The sequence below is a fragment of the Scyliorhinus torazame genome, chromosome 11 (assembly GCF_047496885.1).
Source record: "Scyliorhinus torazame isolate Kashiwa2021f chromosome 11, sScyTor2.1, whole genome shotgun sequence".
NCBI classification, from domain to species: domain Eukaryota; kingdom Metazoa; phylum Chordata; class Chondrichthyes; order Carcharhiniformes; family Scyliorhinidae; genus Scyliorhinus; species Scyliorhinus torazame.
In genome coordinates this window covers 116,682,646-116,698,028 of record NC_092717.1, presented here as the reverse complement: position 1 = coordinate 116,698,028, position 15,383 = coordinate 116,682,646, and the positions used below count along the sequence as shown (strand labels likewise).

The window sequence follows — 15,383 nt, the reverse complement described above, 5'->3', positions numbered from 1 at the left end:
GTGACTCAGCAGGGCACCTGAGGTCTATGTGAACAGTGCAGACAGCTGTACATATTCTTTATCAATCAGATCGAAGAATTGTTAATAAACAGCTAAGTCTGAACCAGGAAGTGTAAGTTCGAATAATAAATTCAATATCAAATCTGCTGCAGAAAGTAAAATAAAGTGAGAGAAAGCAAGACTGGATTCAGGACATGAGAAAGAAGAGGCAGACAGGAAAATATCATTTACAAGTTTTATTTTAAATCTTCAACAACAATCAAAATCTCAGCAATGAGAACGCATACTTGTAAGAGTTAATTCTCGGGGTCAGTTGTCTGGCAGTAATTAAAGCTTATGATGAGGTTACTGAAATGGACACTACCTTTTGTGGCAAGTTCAGTTGATACCCATTACAGAAGTACATGATCTTCACACCATTCAATACATTGAAATGGGGAGTCAAACCGTGAGATGCTGTTTCCACAGTTCACAAAGGAGCTTTTCCGAATATTTTTTTTAACTACCTATCTGCATTGTTGAAAGCTGCTGTATCAAGTAATTGTAAATAACAATTAACATCATAAAATGTATTTTTATAATTTTATAATAAATTCTAGCCCATTATTTATTTTGAAATAATATTGCTGTGATTGTTATAAAAAATGATTGTGTATTGGCAATTCTACAGGTCCAGAGTGTTAAGTATATGTAATACCACTCATAAAATATTCAAATGCAACAGTTTGAACACTTTTCTTTAATTATTTTCCATTTACCTGGTGTATAGCACTTAAACACTGTGAAGGATCACATTGAAAGCAGAAATGAAAGTTGGCAGAAGACTTGGTGTGAATAAAGAGGGCAACAGAAAACAATAGAAGAAATTAGTTAAAATTATTACTGGAAGCTGAATACAGAGTACACATGAAAAGTAGTCCAAACTAATCAATAAGCAAAGGATGCTGAATGTTCCAAATACTTTAGCACATGAGTTAAGCCACTAATAAAGATTGTTAGCTGTTAATAAATTGCTTGTCTCTGGCTGTCAAAGATCTATGTTTATCTCCAAGAAAGTACCATTTAGCAGTATAAAAACTGCCTGCTCATTTTCTTTGCTCCTGGGTATGCTTTACCCTCATCCCAAATTGCCAGCTTCCTCTAATTTATTCTAGATTGATCTGGCTTGATCATGTCCTCAACCTTTGAGGATACCAATCCCTCAACAACAATTTAACCTACCGCCTTCATCCATTCATATAGATTTGAATCATAGGGAGTAAGGGCCTTTGACCTGTTGAGCCACAAAGATATGTAGAGAAGTGTTGAAAATGGAAGTAATTTTTTGGCTAATTTGGAGCTGTCAACACACTCCAGTTAACACTCATCAGATTAAACACATTTATTATCAACATTACACACATAGCCTTAGGTTGTCTTCATAAGCACATTGATTTCTATGGGACATCAGTCTGGCATTATAACATGTAACTATATCCACATATCTGTGTCCCAGCTCCTTGGAGCATATCTTCTTATGTGGAGCCAAATTAGTCTCATCTCTTTTCAGGTATTACATGTATGCTGAAAAAAGCGACATGCTGCCTAAGCTTTTCATCTTGCACTCATCAGGTGAGATCGCTACCACTTTGATACAGTTTTTCAGACTGGTTCACAAACACATTTAACATTAACAAAATTGAAAATGCTGCAAACACAAGTAGGTCCATTGACATCTGCAAAATGAAAAATAGATTCATGTACCTGGTGGAGACTTCAAAAATCTCTGAACTCCACCTGAAATTTTCATCTGTCTTTCCTCTTCTCAAAAGCTCACAGGCCTGTGTGGCATATCCAGCGTATTTTCTCTTTATTTCATACTTTCAGTATTCACAGTTCCTTCTTTTGTCACAATCATAACAGTCTTGTGACCAATCCCATACAAGCTAAATGAATCAACCAATAAAATGATCCCACCCCTCCAGCTTTTGCTCAGCCTCAAATATATGGACTTGAAGATGTAATAACAAAATATCAATTAAACAAGTTCCTCTTATGTGTGTATGGAATACCTACTTTGTTCTTACTCTTTAATACCAGCTGATCTAATCCAATAAGGGACTTTCCTCCGAGACAGTTAGTGATCCGATTAGTAGATCCCGGAGGATCATCTCAATATCTACTTTGATGGAAAATTTGATTTAGCTTCCCATCAGCAGTTCAAAATTCAGGCAAAGCACTCCTCTGGCCCAGCACACCCCAAAATTCTTAAGATCCTCTGACACTAAATTATTTATGACACTCCTTTGTTAACAGGGATTACAGCAGTTATAAAAAATGGAGTTGCAAGTCCATTGCTAATTTACTAGTGCTTTGCTAGAAATTGTGGTATTATTAGATGTCATTACGTGCTGAGTGTCCTCAGTTGTATGGAGATGAATATAGAGATGCAACAGAAATATAGAACCCCACTGAGGTGGCATTAGTGGCAGCTTCACTGTACCGCAGGGAGTCCATTGCTGAGGGGGATTGTTTTTTATTCAGTAGATTAGTATGATGGTGGCATGATTTTCTACAGACCTGGGTTAACGATCACAGCACACAGAGTAAAGCCAACCTGTTAATTTAGGGACACGAGCCCCCCTCATGAAAATAGAATCGGGCTAGTTAATGCACGGCCAGATTTGAGTTGATTACTGTTGTCTTCACAGCGGCATGTTTAAACCTGATCTTTTCCGCACTAAATGTTAGCAAATTCTTAATGCTAATGCTATCGTACAGACCTACCCCGCTTTGTGACAGGCTGAAGATTCCCATTCGATGTCTGTTCAGGCAACATGTATTCATATCAGCCGAATATTACCACAGGGCAGAGTAAGTAGTTTAGAAAGATATAGACATTCCCGATATTTACATCTAGTATTTTATGGTGGAATATCGTTTCGCCTTTTTCAATATTGTATATCTATGTGCATCAATGTAGAGAAAGTTCTCAGTATTTCAACAGACTGAAGTCACTTAGTCCTACTACAAGGTTTGTCAATTCATTTGCAATCGTCCCTGCTCGTGAAGAGATGAGGAAATGCACTTATTTCATAGAAGATCACTTCACTATCAGACACGGGTGATCAGTTGTCACGCCTTTCACTGGATCCAGCCTAGTTTCCATCTTCGGCTATTGTAATCCCAAAGGAGAAATGTCAAGTCACTTGACTTTCAATTACAGCAATTGATTATAATTTTAAAACGCTGTCACGTCACTTTGGAAGTATTTACTGGGCACAAGGAAATAAATATTAACAATTGCTTTTGCTTGTATATGCAAGGTGACAAGGAAAATGCGAAATACCTTTTAAAACACCGGGACCAGCGCAGAATACTGGCTATTATTACAGAATGTATTAGTATTCACAGCGAATTTTAATAACAGAGAAGTTTAAATTAACCATTAATAATTTGAATCCATGTCCATCAGTCTGTCTCTAAAAGGTGTAAACTCGATCCTAGCAACTAGTTAGTGTGAGTTAAAATCGAAGATTATGTGATAAGCAGCTGACAATTACGACGTCCTGAACAGAAAATGTTCTGTTGTAAATTACACTCTTCTCCACTGGGTCAGTTTCATGCGGTAACCTGAAAGGGAAACAGACATCAGGGTTGAAAAGTTAGTGCTGATGAGACCTGTTGTTCCGAATGTAAATTGCCACTGGGTCTGAAGCACAAGCCAAAGCTGCAATCTCAATTGTCGCACTCACATTAGATTGTGCCACGCTTTTCCAGATTTGTACAAGTCAATAGCGATGAACAAGCTCAGCAAACAAAAAAGGGGACGGGGGGAGGATTCTGAAGGCGGAAACCTGAAATAAAAATCAAAACACAGGTTCTGGAGAACAGATGTGGAGGAGCTATCAAACTGCACTTCCACGCTACCCACCTTGGACTGAGCTGACAAGATAAACAAACCTATTCCCATCAAGAAAGGAAATGAAAATGAGGCAGGATATCCTTGGAAATAATTGGGATTTGCTTCCTTATTAAATAAACCCGTCCAACTTCTGTAAAAGTTGCCGGAACAATCGCTCCAATCACTTCAAATCTTGTTTCATTGTTGCTTTTAATTCTTCTTTCTCTCGTTTAACTTTTTCTGGGGTTTTCTCTCTCTCCCTAACTCTTATTATGAGTCTTCTATTGGTCAGTTAGTCAATTCATATGGAGGAAGCGATAATATTAATACAAGGTTCTCGTTTGATTAATCCTGTACAATTTTAACTATTTTTTGCTTTGGAACTTTTGCTGATACTGTCCTGCACAAAGTATGGAACAACTTTTCTCCTTTACTTTTACTTATAACCAAAGGTTGTTAGATGTTGTCTCCAGATGCCCTTCCATTCAGTCGCATCAAGGCTCATGACGATTGTAGAGATTAAGCTGCCTGTCTCTCTACGGCAAGTACCACCGCGTTTAGGAGCCGGTCAGTGAAATCGAGAAACAAAATAAAAGATAAACCCATCCTTCAAACAGTCAAACAGAAATAGCACTAGACTCGGCTCTGTGTCTTATAAAGTGGGTATCAATAGTTATAAATAGTGAAATGATATGTTGGCATAAAATATACAGCCCATATAAATTAAGACAATTAATCTGAACTATTCTTGTCTAATATCCAAAACATGCAAACATTATATTTGTCTCTGTTTTGAACACATACATGTTATATTATTCATTTACAACTCCTGGTGAAACCCCTGCTATATTCCTGCTGGTGGACTGAGATCATGGTTACATCAAAAAGACTCAACTGTTACCGTATCTTCTAACAGCAGACACGAGCTCTGCGTTGTGGAATAGATTAGGAAGATTAATAAATTCTCTATCTTTTCCACCAATTCTCTGCGGAAAAATTTAACCATATGGAGGGCGCGAATTAGAATTTCATCACATTAGAGCAAAATGTAATGAAAAGAGTCGAACACCTGGGGCCAACTCTGAAAGACACAATTAAAAGGGTTTTAATGAAACCGAGGGAACAAATACATTGGTACCTCCAGTTATTCTGACACATAGATTGATTTGCTGGAGGTCCTGTGCAACAGTGCTCGAGACTGATGTCACAAGAATGAAGAGCTGCTACTAAACGTTCGGCGCCATCAAGGAAGATTAAAATCAAACAGAATAGTCAGAAATGAGTTTGTACTCTTTCTGTTCAGCTCGGGGGTGCATAAATACACCTCGGCAGTTTCCTGCTCCGGTTTTATATTGGCCAGCTCTGTGTGATCGGGTCTAAGAGATGGGGAGTCGACTTGTTGGACTGGAGCATTAAGTGTGCTCATTGATGGGTGAAAGTTGCCACACATGTCAGCGCGAGGCATTTGTTCGTTTTCTAACCGGACAAAAAAACCTTGAAAACATATGCGTTAAGTTGTGTATACAGATGGCTGGAGGGATAATGGACCGAGCGCCACCTCTGTAGGCTGTGGCTATGTGTTATATGTATAAAGTGCATGTGTACATCCTGTAACCGCGGGCTGGAGAGTTCCTCTCCATTCAAACAGTGCAGTTAGGCAGAGGGGGAGATCTCGCCTGCTCGATTGTTTGTTACCGTTTTAATCCTATTAATTAAAACGTTAACCTGATTGGTGGAAGCTCGGTCCCAACAGGCAACCCTTCATAATAACCTGCTCGGAGATAATGATGTAAAAGACTCCCGTCTGCTGATCGCCACGGAAATATCTTGAAGGTGAATCCAAGCAGATAAGCGTTACGAGGTGCTCATCATCATCACCATCATCACTAACAACAGCAGCAGCGGCACAGATCACAGGGTTAAAAAAAAAGTGCAGGCATCACCATCAAGTGGCGAAAAGATCAAAGCGAGGACAAGTTGAGATCTTAAAAGAGTAGTTTATGCAACAACAACTAATTCCCAGCCAACGGACTTGATCTGGCGAGAATGGAAAGAAGCCTCCACCTCAATGCATCGCATGAGGATCTTTTCCACCAAACTCTCAGCGCCTCGGCCAAAAGGCTGGAGAGCACTTTCCGCCCGGCCGCCGCTCTTGAGCTCTCGCTGGCCGAGCCCCAGTCCCCGATGGTGTGCTTCGAGCAAGCGGAGCCCGAGCCTGTGGCTCAGCAGCCGGGGGGGGAGGGGATCCGGGCTGGCAGCGGCAAGTACAGCGAGCAGCATGTCACCTCGTGCCGGGAGAGCAGCGGCGGCGACCAGAGTGTGGACGATGACAGCGACGAGCGCTGTGAGCTGCTGCTGCTCCGGCAGAGCGGCTCGGAGCGGCCCGGCTCGCTGGCCGCCGTGGCCAAAGTGGACGGGGGCACGGGCGGCAAGAAGAACAAGGAGCAGCGAGCCCTGCGGCTCAGCATCAACGCCCGGGAGAGGAGGCGGATGCACGACTTAAACGATGCGCTGGACGAGCTGAGGTCGGTCATCCCTTACGCGCACAGCCCGTCCGTCAGGAAGCTCTCCAAGATCGCCACTCTGCTGCTGGCCAAGAACTACATCCTGATGCAGGCTCAGGCGCTGGAGGAGATGAGGAGGCTGGTGGCGTACCTCAACCAGGGCCAGAGCTTGCCGGCAGCGCTGCCCTCCTCCGCCGCCACCCTCACCCCCAGCCTGGGAGCCTACGAGCAAGCGGCGGCCGTCGGCTACCCGTTCACAGCCAGCAGCCTGGCGGTGGCAGCAGCGGCGGCCACTTGCCCGGACAAGTGCGCCGCCACCACCACTCTTTACAACAATGTCACATCCAGTCTCTGTAAACAGTGCAGCGACAAGCCTTAAATAAATCCGTTTCTTTTTTTTTTATTTAGGAAAAAGGGACCATTTGCATCGCGAGGGGCAAAAAAAAACAAATGGAAATCAACAACAAGACCAGACAAAAGTCACCCGGGACGGACTTTGTTGTTGTTTGGAGGTTATGTCTAGAACTGACTATTTGTACATAAATATTGTTGGAAAAGTTTGGGCGAGGAACTGGGGAGAGAGAGGATCAACAAAAAAAAAAGTTTTTGTTTGGAACGGTGCATCTTTGGGTTTTGAAGGGTTGATTTGGACAATTCCACGCTTTTAAAACCGCCCCAGCCTCAGCAATATTTGTTGGTTCAAAGGTTCCACCAGTATTAGTGGCTACTATGGATTATTTGTATTAGCTTCATCCAATGCTATCTAAACAGAATCTGTCTGCTATGATTACAGCTGCAACACAGCTAAATTCCAGGCTGCACCCGTTCACTGTTCTTCAAACTGTCCTCCCAGTAGAACTCTATCTCCAAGCGGGCCATACGACCGTGTTCCCTTTTTTTGTGTGTGTGTGTTTTCTAGATATACACATCACCATTGGAAAGGTAATGGAAGGGGAGCTCCGAAATCAATTATTTATTGTGACAAAGGAATTAGATGTCAATTTATTTCTTAACTGTGAACGAGTCGGGTTTTATAGGAAAAGGGGGTTTATGATACTGTAACATTACACGGTTTTATTTGTGTTTCAGGTCTCTGTACAGATTGAGATGTGTTTAAAATATTTTTGTTACGTTTCTTATGACAAAAACGCTATTTACCCAAAGTGAGCTTTTTGTTTGCATGACGGCACAGTGCCTGTCCATCTGCAATATATAAATATATAAATATCATATAAAGTATGTATAAAACGGACTTGCGATGTTTTTACTGCTGTCGTGTGTTTGATTTGCAGTTTGTGCGAACTCTGGTTGACAGGTTGGTACCACTGCCTGCCTGAAAGGGTCTCTTGGCAGCTCATGATGTATGAGAGTGATGATGTACAAGTCTGGCGCTGATTATAATATATAACCATTTGTATGTGTTATCCGTGTTGGAAGACAAATTTATTAAACATATTTTGAACAAACGACATCTATCCAATTTCTACTTCATAAGCAATTTAAGAAGTAGCATGAATGGCCCAGGTTAGGTAATGCATCATATGAAGGCTCCGACGTGCGGTATTAAACCGTGGTAATGGCCTTTTAAGTGAAATAATCGTTTCACGAGGAAAGAAAATGATGGTCACTCGTACACAAAGCAAGGACTTGCGAGAAATTCTGACGGGCTGTTCGGCAGATAGGCTCTCCCTCCTTTCAAATCTATAATTTCGAAAAACAGGAACATCTTTACAGGGAAAAAAATGTTTGAAGGCGTGACTGAACAAAATCTTGAATAACGACATATGGCGTGGATCTGAGTTGTATTCTTCCACTTGATGGGACTTTGCATAATTCCCCCTTTCCCCCCAGTTATTTCTTGGGCCATTTGTGAATGCTTAGAACCACTTCCAGTGAGAAATGTTCTAACCTTTTTTAAAAAATAAAACAACTGCCCTACTCCGGTATACGAGCCACACAAAGAGTGGCAGGATCTGGAGTCGGGTTGACCGGGTTCAAAGGCAGAGGTGTCCATACTGTTTTAATATTCAACATAGCTGTTTGTGCTCAGTCCCCAACCATATGCCTGAGACGACGCTAAACGTGGTCGGACTGGAATGAATATTTTCTGCTCCACTTACTATCAAAAGATTAATCAGAACCTGTAACTTTTCAGGAAACATAACAGTGCCACAAAGCAATAGCACGGCAGCCGACACAGAAGGGTTCACTAGCCCGAGGCCAAATGAAATGTCTCTCAGCATTAGATTACAAAGCCTCGGTGCACCTAATTATGATTATTAAAACAATTTCCATGACGATGTCTAATATTATGTTAATTTGAAAACAACTGTGTATGAAAACTGTCGACTATAATACCTAAATTCATTTAATGAAACACATCGTTAAGGCAATTAAACCTCCTGGATGTGATTAAGGAACATAATTGCGACACTGTTCATTGCCATAATTGGGTGTCTTTAATCAAGGGGTATAGTGAGGAGCAACACTGCCATTACTTTGTATTGTCCTCACTCTGCTGTCCATCACTCTGGTTATGCATTTCTCCCAGCCACAGGACTTGTGCATAATAAAGTAATTGGATAATGTTGAAGCAAGATTCGCTGCCTAGCATTTTATTGCTGTACCCGTCCTGAATAATTGTCCTTTTATTAATGCCATCCTACCCAAGTAAAACTGGACAAATGCTCGAAAAGGGATTCAAGTTTAAATCCTTGCCAGTTCAGCTCCAGTGTTATAATAATTATCATCGTTATTCACAATGCGAGTGACAAGTCTTCAATACTTTTCAAATCAATACAGATTGTCTTAAGTTAAGTGTACATCGGTCGTGTATGTTACAGGTTTGAAGGCTGCTGATTGGACTGATAAAGCGCGAGTGATGCCAGGTCCTTGTGTTTGACCGCAGTCATTACATCTACATTCAGCGAATACCACAGGGAATTGCCACAACAAAGTAACACGGCGGGCGCGGGGGGCGGGGAGGGCAGAAATATACCAAACATTTTACTATCACGTGAAAACTGCAGCAACATTTACAAGTAAAACCATTATTTACCTCAAGTGTTAACATTACAATGTTTAAACTTTGAAACACCACACACTTTAAAACGTAGAATTCAAACTTGAATAGCTAAATGTTATATCACGTTGCCAAGGTCAATTTGTTTTCATTTGCGACTTTTTATAATCTTTAGCTGTTTATTTCCCTATATACTAGGATCACAAGTACTAGCTTCACCGCTTCAGCAAGGCATCAATACCACGTATAGTGTCCACATAATACTTTAGAGACGCAACTGGGTTATCGGATCATTACACCAGAGATGGCTGTATCTAAATGTGGCTTAGCCAATATTTATTTTTCTACTGTTGTGCTTTATTACTTTCACGTTGATTTTTTTGTTTAATTTAAATCACCAGAATATTTAAGCCTATTATTCCTTCGAGGATACAACAGAGTTCCTGGCCGAAGAGCGATTCTAATCCTATGGTTGTCCCAGCATGAGTGACATTGACTTTCATAATGTAATGACTTATGAAAGATATAATCATGTGTTAAATTGAATCCTCAGTTTAACTGTTAATGGTGTGCTCAGGGCACATTTACGTATTAGATGCTATGGTAACTAATTACAGCACCGCTGGAAAAAAAAGAGGCGGTAATGCACTTTCAGACTTTGAGAAATAATGACCAGAATTCACATTTTGACGAGCCACAGTTAGCATCACTAGCGTTAGAATTGCAATGTAGTATAGGATAATGGATGTCAACGTTACTCTGCCTCCTTGACAATATACTTTAGCGCTGTGACAATGAAGGAGCGATTGGCTTCCTGACCTCGAAACGCAGGCAAAGGCGTGGTTTAATACTCTTAATAAAGGTCTAAATAATATACAAGGCACTGTTTACTTCAACAGACTTACTTCTACAGTAGGAAATAACATACTTTCCGTCTGACTTGGATATACAACCGCATATGTGCAATTCTTTATGATAGAGCTAGTTCTAAATTATTGTTGCACTGCGTAGTTAAAGAACGAGCAGCTCTCAATACATTTTCAGACTTGTTCAAGGACCCATCTGCTTAAAACTTGATACAACATTTCATTATGCCAAGTGAATATCTTGCTGCCACCAAACTCTGTTCTTTGGCAAAGCGACATACCCTGAGTTTTTACAACTTTTTTTTTAACGTGGAGAGAAATTTACAGCGTTAATGGAGTTTTTTTTTCATAAGAAGACACCTTATGCACGAACTTGGAGAGTAACTAATTTGGCATTACAGATGTTACAGCTGAAAACGGAACAGAAATGTGAGCAACAAACACATTCTGTTGAGGTCCTGTCTTTTTGAGTGGGAGGCTAAGGAATATATGTTTAATGTTAGATGAGACGATGTTTTATCAAATTTATTTCACAATTGGTTATGTTTTCACAGTGAGTCACATACTATGAGAGGTACTGTATATAATTTTCTATCCAGTTCGTGTTTACAGATGGAATTGATTGAAAGATTATTGTTGTTGATATCATTGTGTATGCCTTGATACAATTTGTCTATTTCGCCCAGTTCCATTTCAATCTTACCCACTATCATTAACAGTTAGCCCGCTATAACACACTCAGATGCACCCATTCAGTCTAAAGTCTGTTAATTATTTTTTATTAATAGCCAATCAGAAAGGTTGACACGTTATGGGAAATAAGCTGAAGTTTATGATCTGTGGCAAACATTTTATTACGACATTTTGAAAATGACATTCTTGATAATCAAACACTGGGTCTGTGAAATACAAAATGTAGTACAAATGATGGAGGATATTTGGGTAATGTATTCAAAGCAACATCATGAGGATATTTTAATTCAGTTTATTAACAGAGGCAGCATTAACAAGTTATAAACTTCTGTACAAAATAACTGCCCCTCATCTCCAGGTTCCTGAGCTAGTCACCTAGATAATCAATTCCTGTAACAATTTCTAAAACTATTGGCACAGTGAAGCGTAAAATGAATCATTACAGCTATAGATCTCTGACCAATTATCAGGAACAGTTAAGTACTAGGCTCAAACTGGCTAAATTATCTTACAAGAGCAGGTTGTATTCTATTAGACAACCGTATATACTGACAAGTAATGGCTAGTAATCCTGTAACTATTTTTTTTAAAGGTGAATCATATAATTATTCAACAATTAAAGCATTGCAAACTAGTTCCAAGAAATATTTTCAATATTTCACATTTTTAACAAATAATTTTTGATCTATTCCAACTTATCAAATAATGTTACAATTTTAAACAATGGCTAACTTCCATTGTTATCTCCTTCAAAGACAACATAATTTTATCACATTGACACAATTAAAACATACTTATTGTACAATACAAATATTTAGAGATGTTACAACAGAGGAAGACTGGAGTAATCCATTCTAAAACCCTTTTGACTTTGTACAGAGTTTACCAGGTAAGGTTAGTTGATGCTATTCAAGGAAGGTTGCAGTGAAATGTTTAGTGATTCGTTCTAGCTTATTTGAATTGGTCCACAAGAATTCTCTTTCCTTTTAAATTTTAAAATACTCATTAGTTCCATTAGCCTTTCAATTGTTCACTCTGACCACAGTATTTAGCATATTATTACTGTCACTTAGGGAAGCTTTCATTTACCAGACAGGTACAAGTTCTGGAGTTGTGGCTTTGGTCCCTGGAATGCTTTGTAAACATGAGCTGAGCTATCTTCCAAATTAACCCTTCTCAAAAAATATTTTGATTCATTCAGTGGTATTCTGCAAATGTACTGCTAGAATATCAACATTAAGAAATCAAATTGTACACTCTTGAATCAAATTTGTTTTTTTTTAATAGTAATTATTCTTAAGTGAATTGTACAATATGATAAACTAATATAAATGTTATTTTAGAAAATAATGATTTATAATTATACATAACAATTCCAAATAGCCAAAGTATAGCAGTTGGATTGTCGTACAGTACAGGGGACTGCAATCGCCACTGCAAACATTAGAAGGAGGGAATTTTAAAAAGTGGAAACTGTGATGTATCTATGTAAATAGTTGAAGCCGATCTATGTGTAAATAGTTTTAGTTTTAGTTCTTATTTTCTCTTTTTTAACTCCCACCGTTTGTTCATATTTATATTTGTTTTGTGTATCAAAAACTCAATTAAAATCATTATTTAAAAATGGATTGTGATACAGACCTTGACAATATCCCGAGTAGAACTCATCTGTTTCAGAATTCATTTTGAAATCGACCTGATCACATGGAAGCTTTAGTCCATTTTTATGTCTATTTACATTAATTCACACAATTGAACATTCGGAACAATCTGAGTTAGCAACTATAGTGTAAACAAAGCTTAATCAAAAAGACGGACAGTTGCATGTAGAAAAGTGATGCTTTAATAGCTGGAATTATTTAAGTTTTAAGGAGATGAACTATGAGAAGAGGATATTGGAGCTTTAGTCTTTTTCATAACCTGATATATGGCACTTGCAGAAAGCCACTGCTCTACTTAAAATTTCAAACCTATGAAACCACATAAACAGTTTCTGTTTGCCTGCTACCCAGTGCTCAGGCTATTTCAGAAGGGAACTTAGGTGCAGGTTAGCAAGGATCAAGTGACTCCCAGTTATGTGTAATGGCGCCCTAATTCTTAACTGACAAAACTGCACATTTTATCAGGATGGTTAGATAGATAATTTCTGCTTGTCCAGCTACATTTAGTCACTTCACTTCATAAGTAATTAATTTTATAAAGCACTTTGATATGACAATCTATGAATGCAAATATTATTTAATTAGCACTACACTACCCATTAAAAACTGCCTTGCAGGACAATCTGAGGCCAAGTGACAAGGGCTCCTGCTCCAAGGACAGGGCCACCCCTTCAGTCAATGTGCAACATTAGCTGGTCAATCATCAACATTATCTAGAAATACTGAAGACCTACCTGTCTCAGATTTTGGACTGCTGAGTCTGTTACACAGGTTCAACTATTAACATAGACCATGAGACATGTCTTCTTGGTGCCCGCTCAACCCAAAGAATGCTGCCAACCATTCATTCAGGGAAGCAGTCTTTAGTTGGTTATTAAACAACTGACTGCCACAGGTTTGAGCCCATTAGGAGGATGTTGGGCAGCAGGAGCTGTTGATGAGTGGTATGGTGCAGAGTACAATTCATAAGCTGTGAGTGCATTGCAATTAGCCTTCATACTCCACAATGGACTCACTGAACAGTGTTACTATCAGTTGGAAACTTGCAGTTTCAATTATAATTGCTTACTTTTCTGCAACCCATAAAGCTAATTCTGATTACATGCTTCTACTGTATAGCGTAATACCAGCCTTTTACACACTATTTAATCAGGATTGAATTCACAGGAGTTATTTTAAAATTTGATATGGGTTTAGAATTTTCTCAGAGTTTCTCCCATTCCACTGCTGAAGGATAACAAATCCTTACTTCCATTCACAAATAGAGTTTCGGTCTTCCTTTCCGTGAGGTTAAGAGGGTGGAGTGGATACAATGCTGAAGAAATTTGATGAACTTTAAAAATAAAATTACTCCCTTATCTGTTTCATTATGTTCCATTAAAAAAAATCTTCATTCAAAATGGAATATAAGTGACTTTCAGGCCTTCACAGACATAACCCAGGTGTTCTGAGACACACAATGCCATCAAATAGTTCTCTCCCCCCAGCAATTTAATGACAAACTATTTGGGGAACTGTGATCACAAACACATGCCCTTGGTTTTTGTGGGTAGATGTATGCACATAAATGGCCTATGAAGGCTATAAGTTTGGAAATTCTTGTTTAAGTCTCTTTATCTTGCTCGGAATAGAGTCAATAATCTATACTCACAATATGTAAAGTTTATCGCCTATACATTGAGTCTTATTACTTAGATAAAAATAATGTCACATGATTATTCCTACATAGAAAATAAAGGTCTGCCATTTATGTTATGGCAGTTATGTCATTCTTCTGCTACTGATTCGAGGTAAAAGCAACACAGGTGGCCCAGATATGTGAATACAAAATATGTTGATCATTAATTAAACTGAGAAGAGTGAATAATCTAATTAAGTTAATTAATTTTCCATTAGCGTTAGTTAACTTCAAAATTGTCCTAAAATATCGCAATTTTGAAGATCTCATTGGGTTTACCTTACTGATAACTTTTTTGTAAACAGTTAGTTCAATTAGAATTTTAAAATAATACCTTTGCATAGGATTGTCAATTAGTACCATAGCCCAAAATCTCTTTGAATTTGTGTGAGGTGAGGGAGAGGACAAAATAAATGTCAGTGAGAAGCAAATGGGAGCAGTTGGTCTGATAAATGACACACTATCATTATTGAATCTTGGTGGACTAGAGCCACATCCGATCACTATTCCTTCTTGGTAGGTCCCAGGTCTCATATGAATGCTGAATTATGAATATAACCTACAAGTGGTGCAATGTTTTTGAAAAGTTTAGAACAATTAGAGTGTCAAAAGACATGAATAATCTTGGTTTGAGACCTATATAACTGAAGCTTCTTCATCAAAGATAGAAAGAAACTGATATGGTGATGGCGGGAGCAAGCAGTGGGGTGGGGGTTTGGAGCAGTGGTGGGCAGTGTCCCTACCAGGCTCTAAAATAAAATGAGTATGTCTGTTCAACTGAGCAGCATACTATATTTCTATTTCAACTTCTTGAGTTTGAACATAGCCCAGATCAATCTAATAGCGTCTTCCCATTTTGTGAGATACTCCTTCGCAGCCTCAACTCAGTGCCTAAAAAATGTAGTTTCTCATCATTGGGAGATAGAATAGGAAGGATATATTTTCCCTAGCAGAGAGGTCAATAACCAGAGCAGAGCTTTGAAGTAATCGGGAGAAAATTAGAAGGGAGATGAGGAGAATTTTTTTCACCTGGAGGATGGGTGCAGGGGTACCGGAACAAACTTCCTGAAAATGTG

At 39.0% G+C, this 15,383-nt stretch overlaps 1 protein-coding gene and 1 long non-coding RNA gene across 2 annotated transcripts; one reads left to right on the top strand and one right to left on the bottom strand.

Annotated features, from left to right (window-relative positions):
• Positions 1-221: 221 nt before the first annotated feature.
• Positions 222-4,090, bottom strand: LOC140385477 (uncharacterized). Its single transcript, XR_011933387.1, has 2 exons — positions 3,735-4,090; positions 222-3,612 (listed from the first exon to the last, which is right to left on the bottom strand). It is a non-coding gene; the product is annotated as an uncharacterized lncRNA (long non-coding RNA).
• Positions 4,091-5,059: 969 nt separating this feature from the next.
• Positions 5,060-7,828, top strand: bhlhe22 (basic helix-loop-helix family, member e22). Its single transcript, XM_072467670.1, has one exon. It carries the CDS (start codon positions 5,930-5,932, stop codon positions 6,764-6,766), a length of 837 nt encoding a protein of 278 aa, XP_072323771.1. The 5' UTR covers positions 5,060-5,929; the 3' UTR covers positions 6,767-7,828.
• The last annotated feature ends 7,555 nt before the right edge of the window (positions 7,829-15,383 follow it).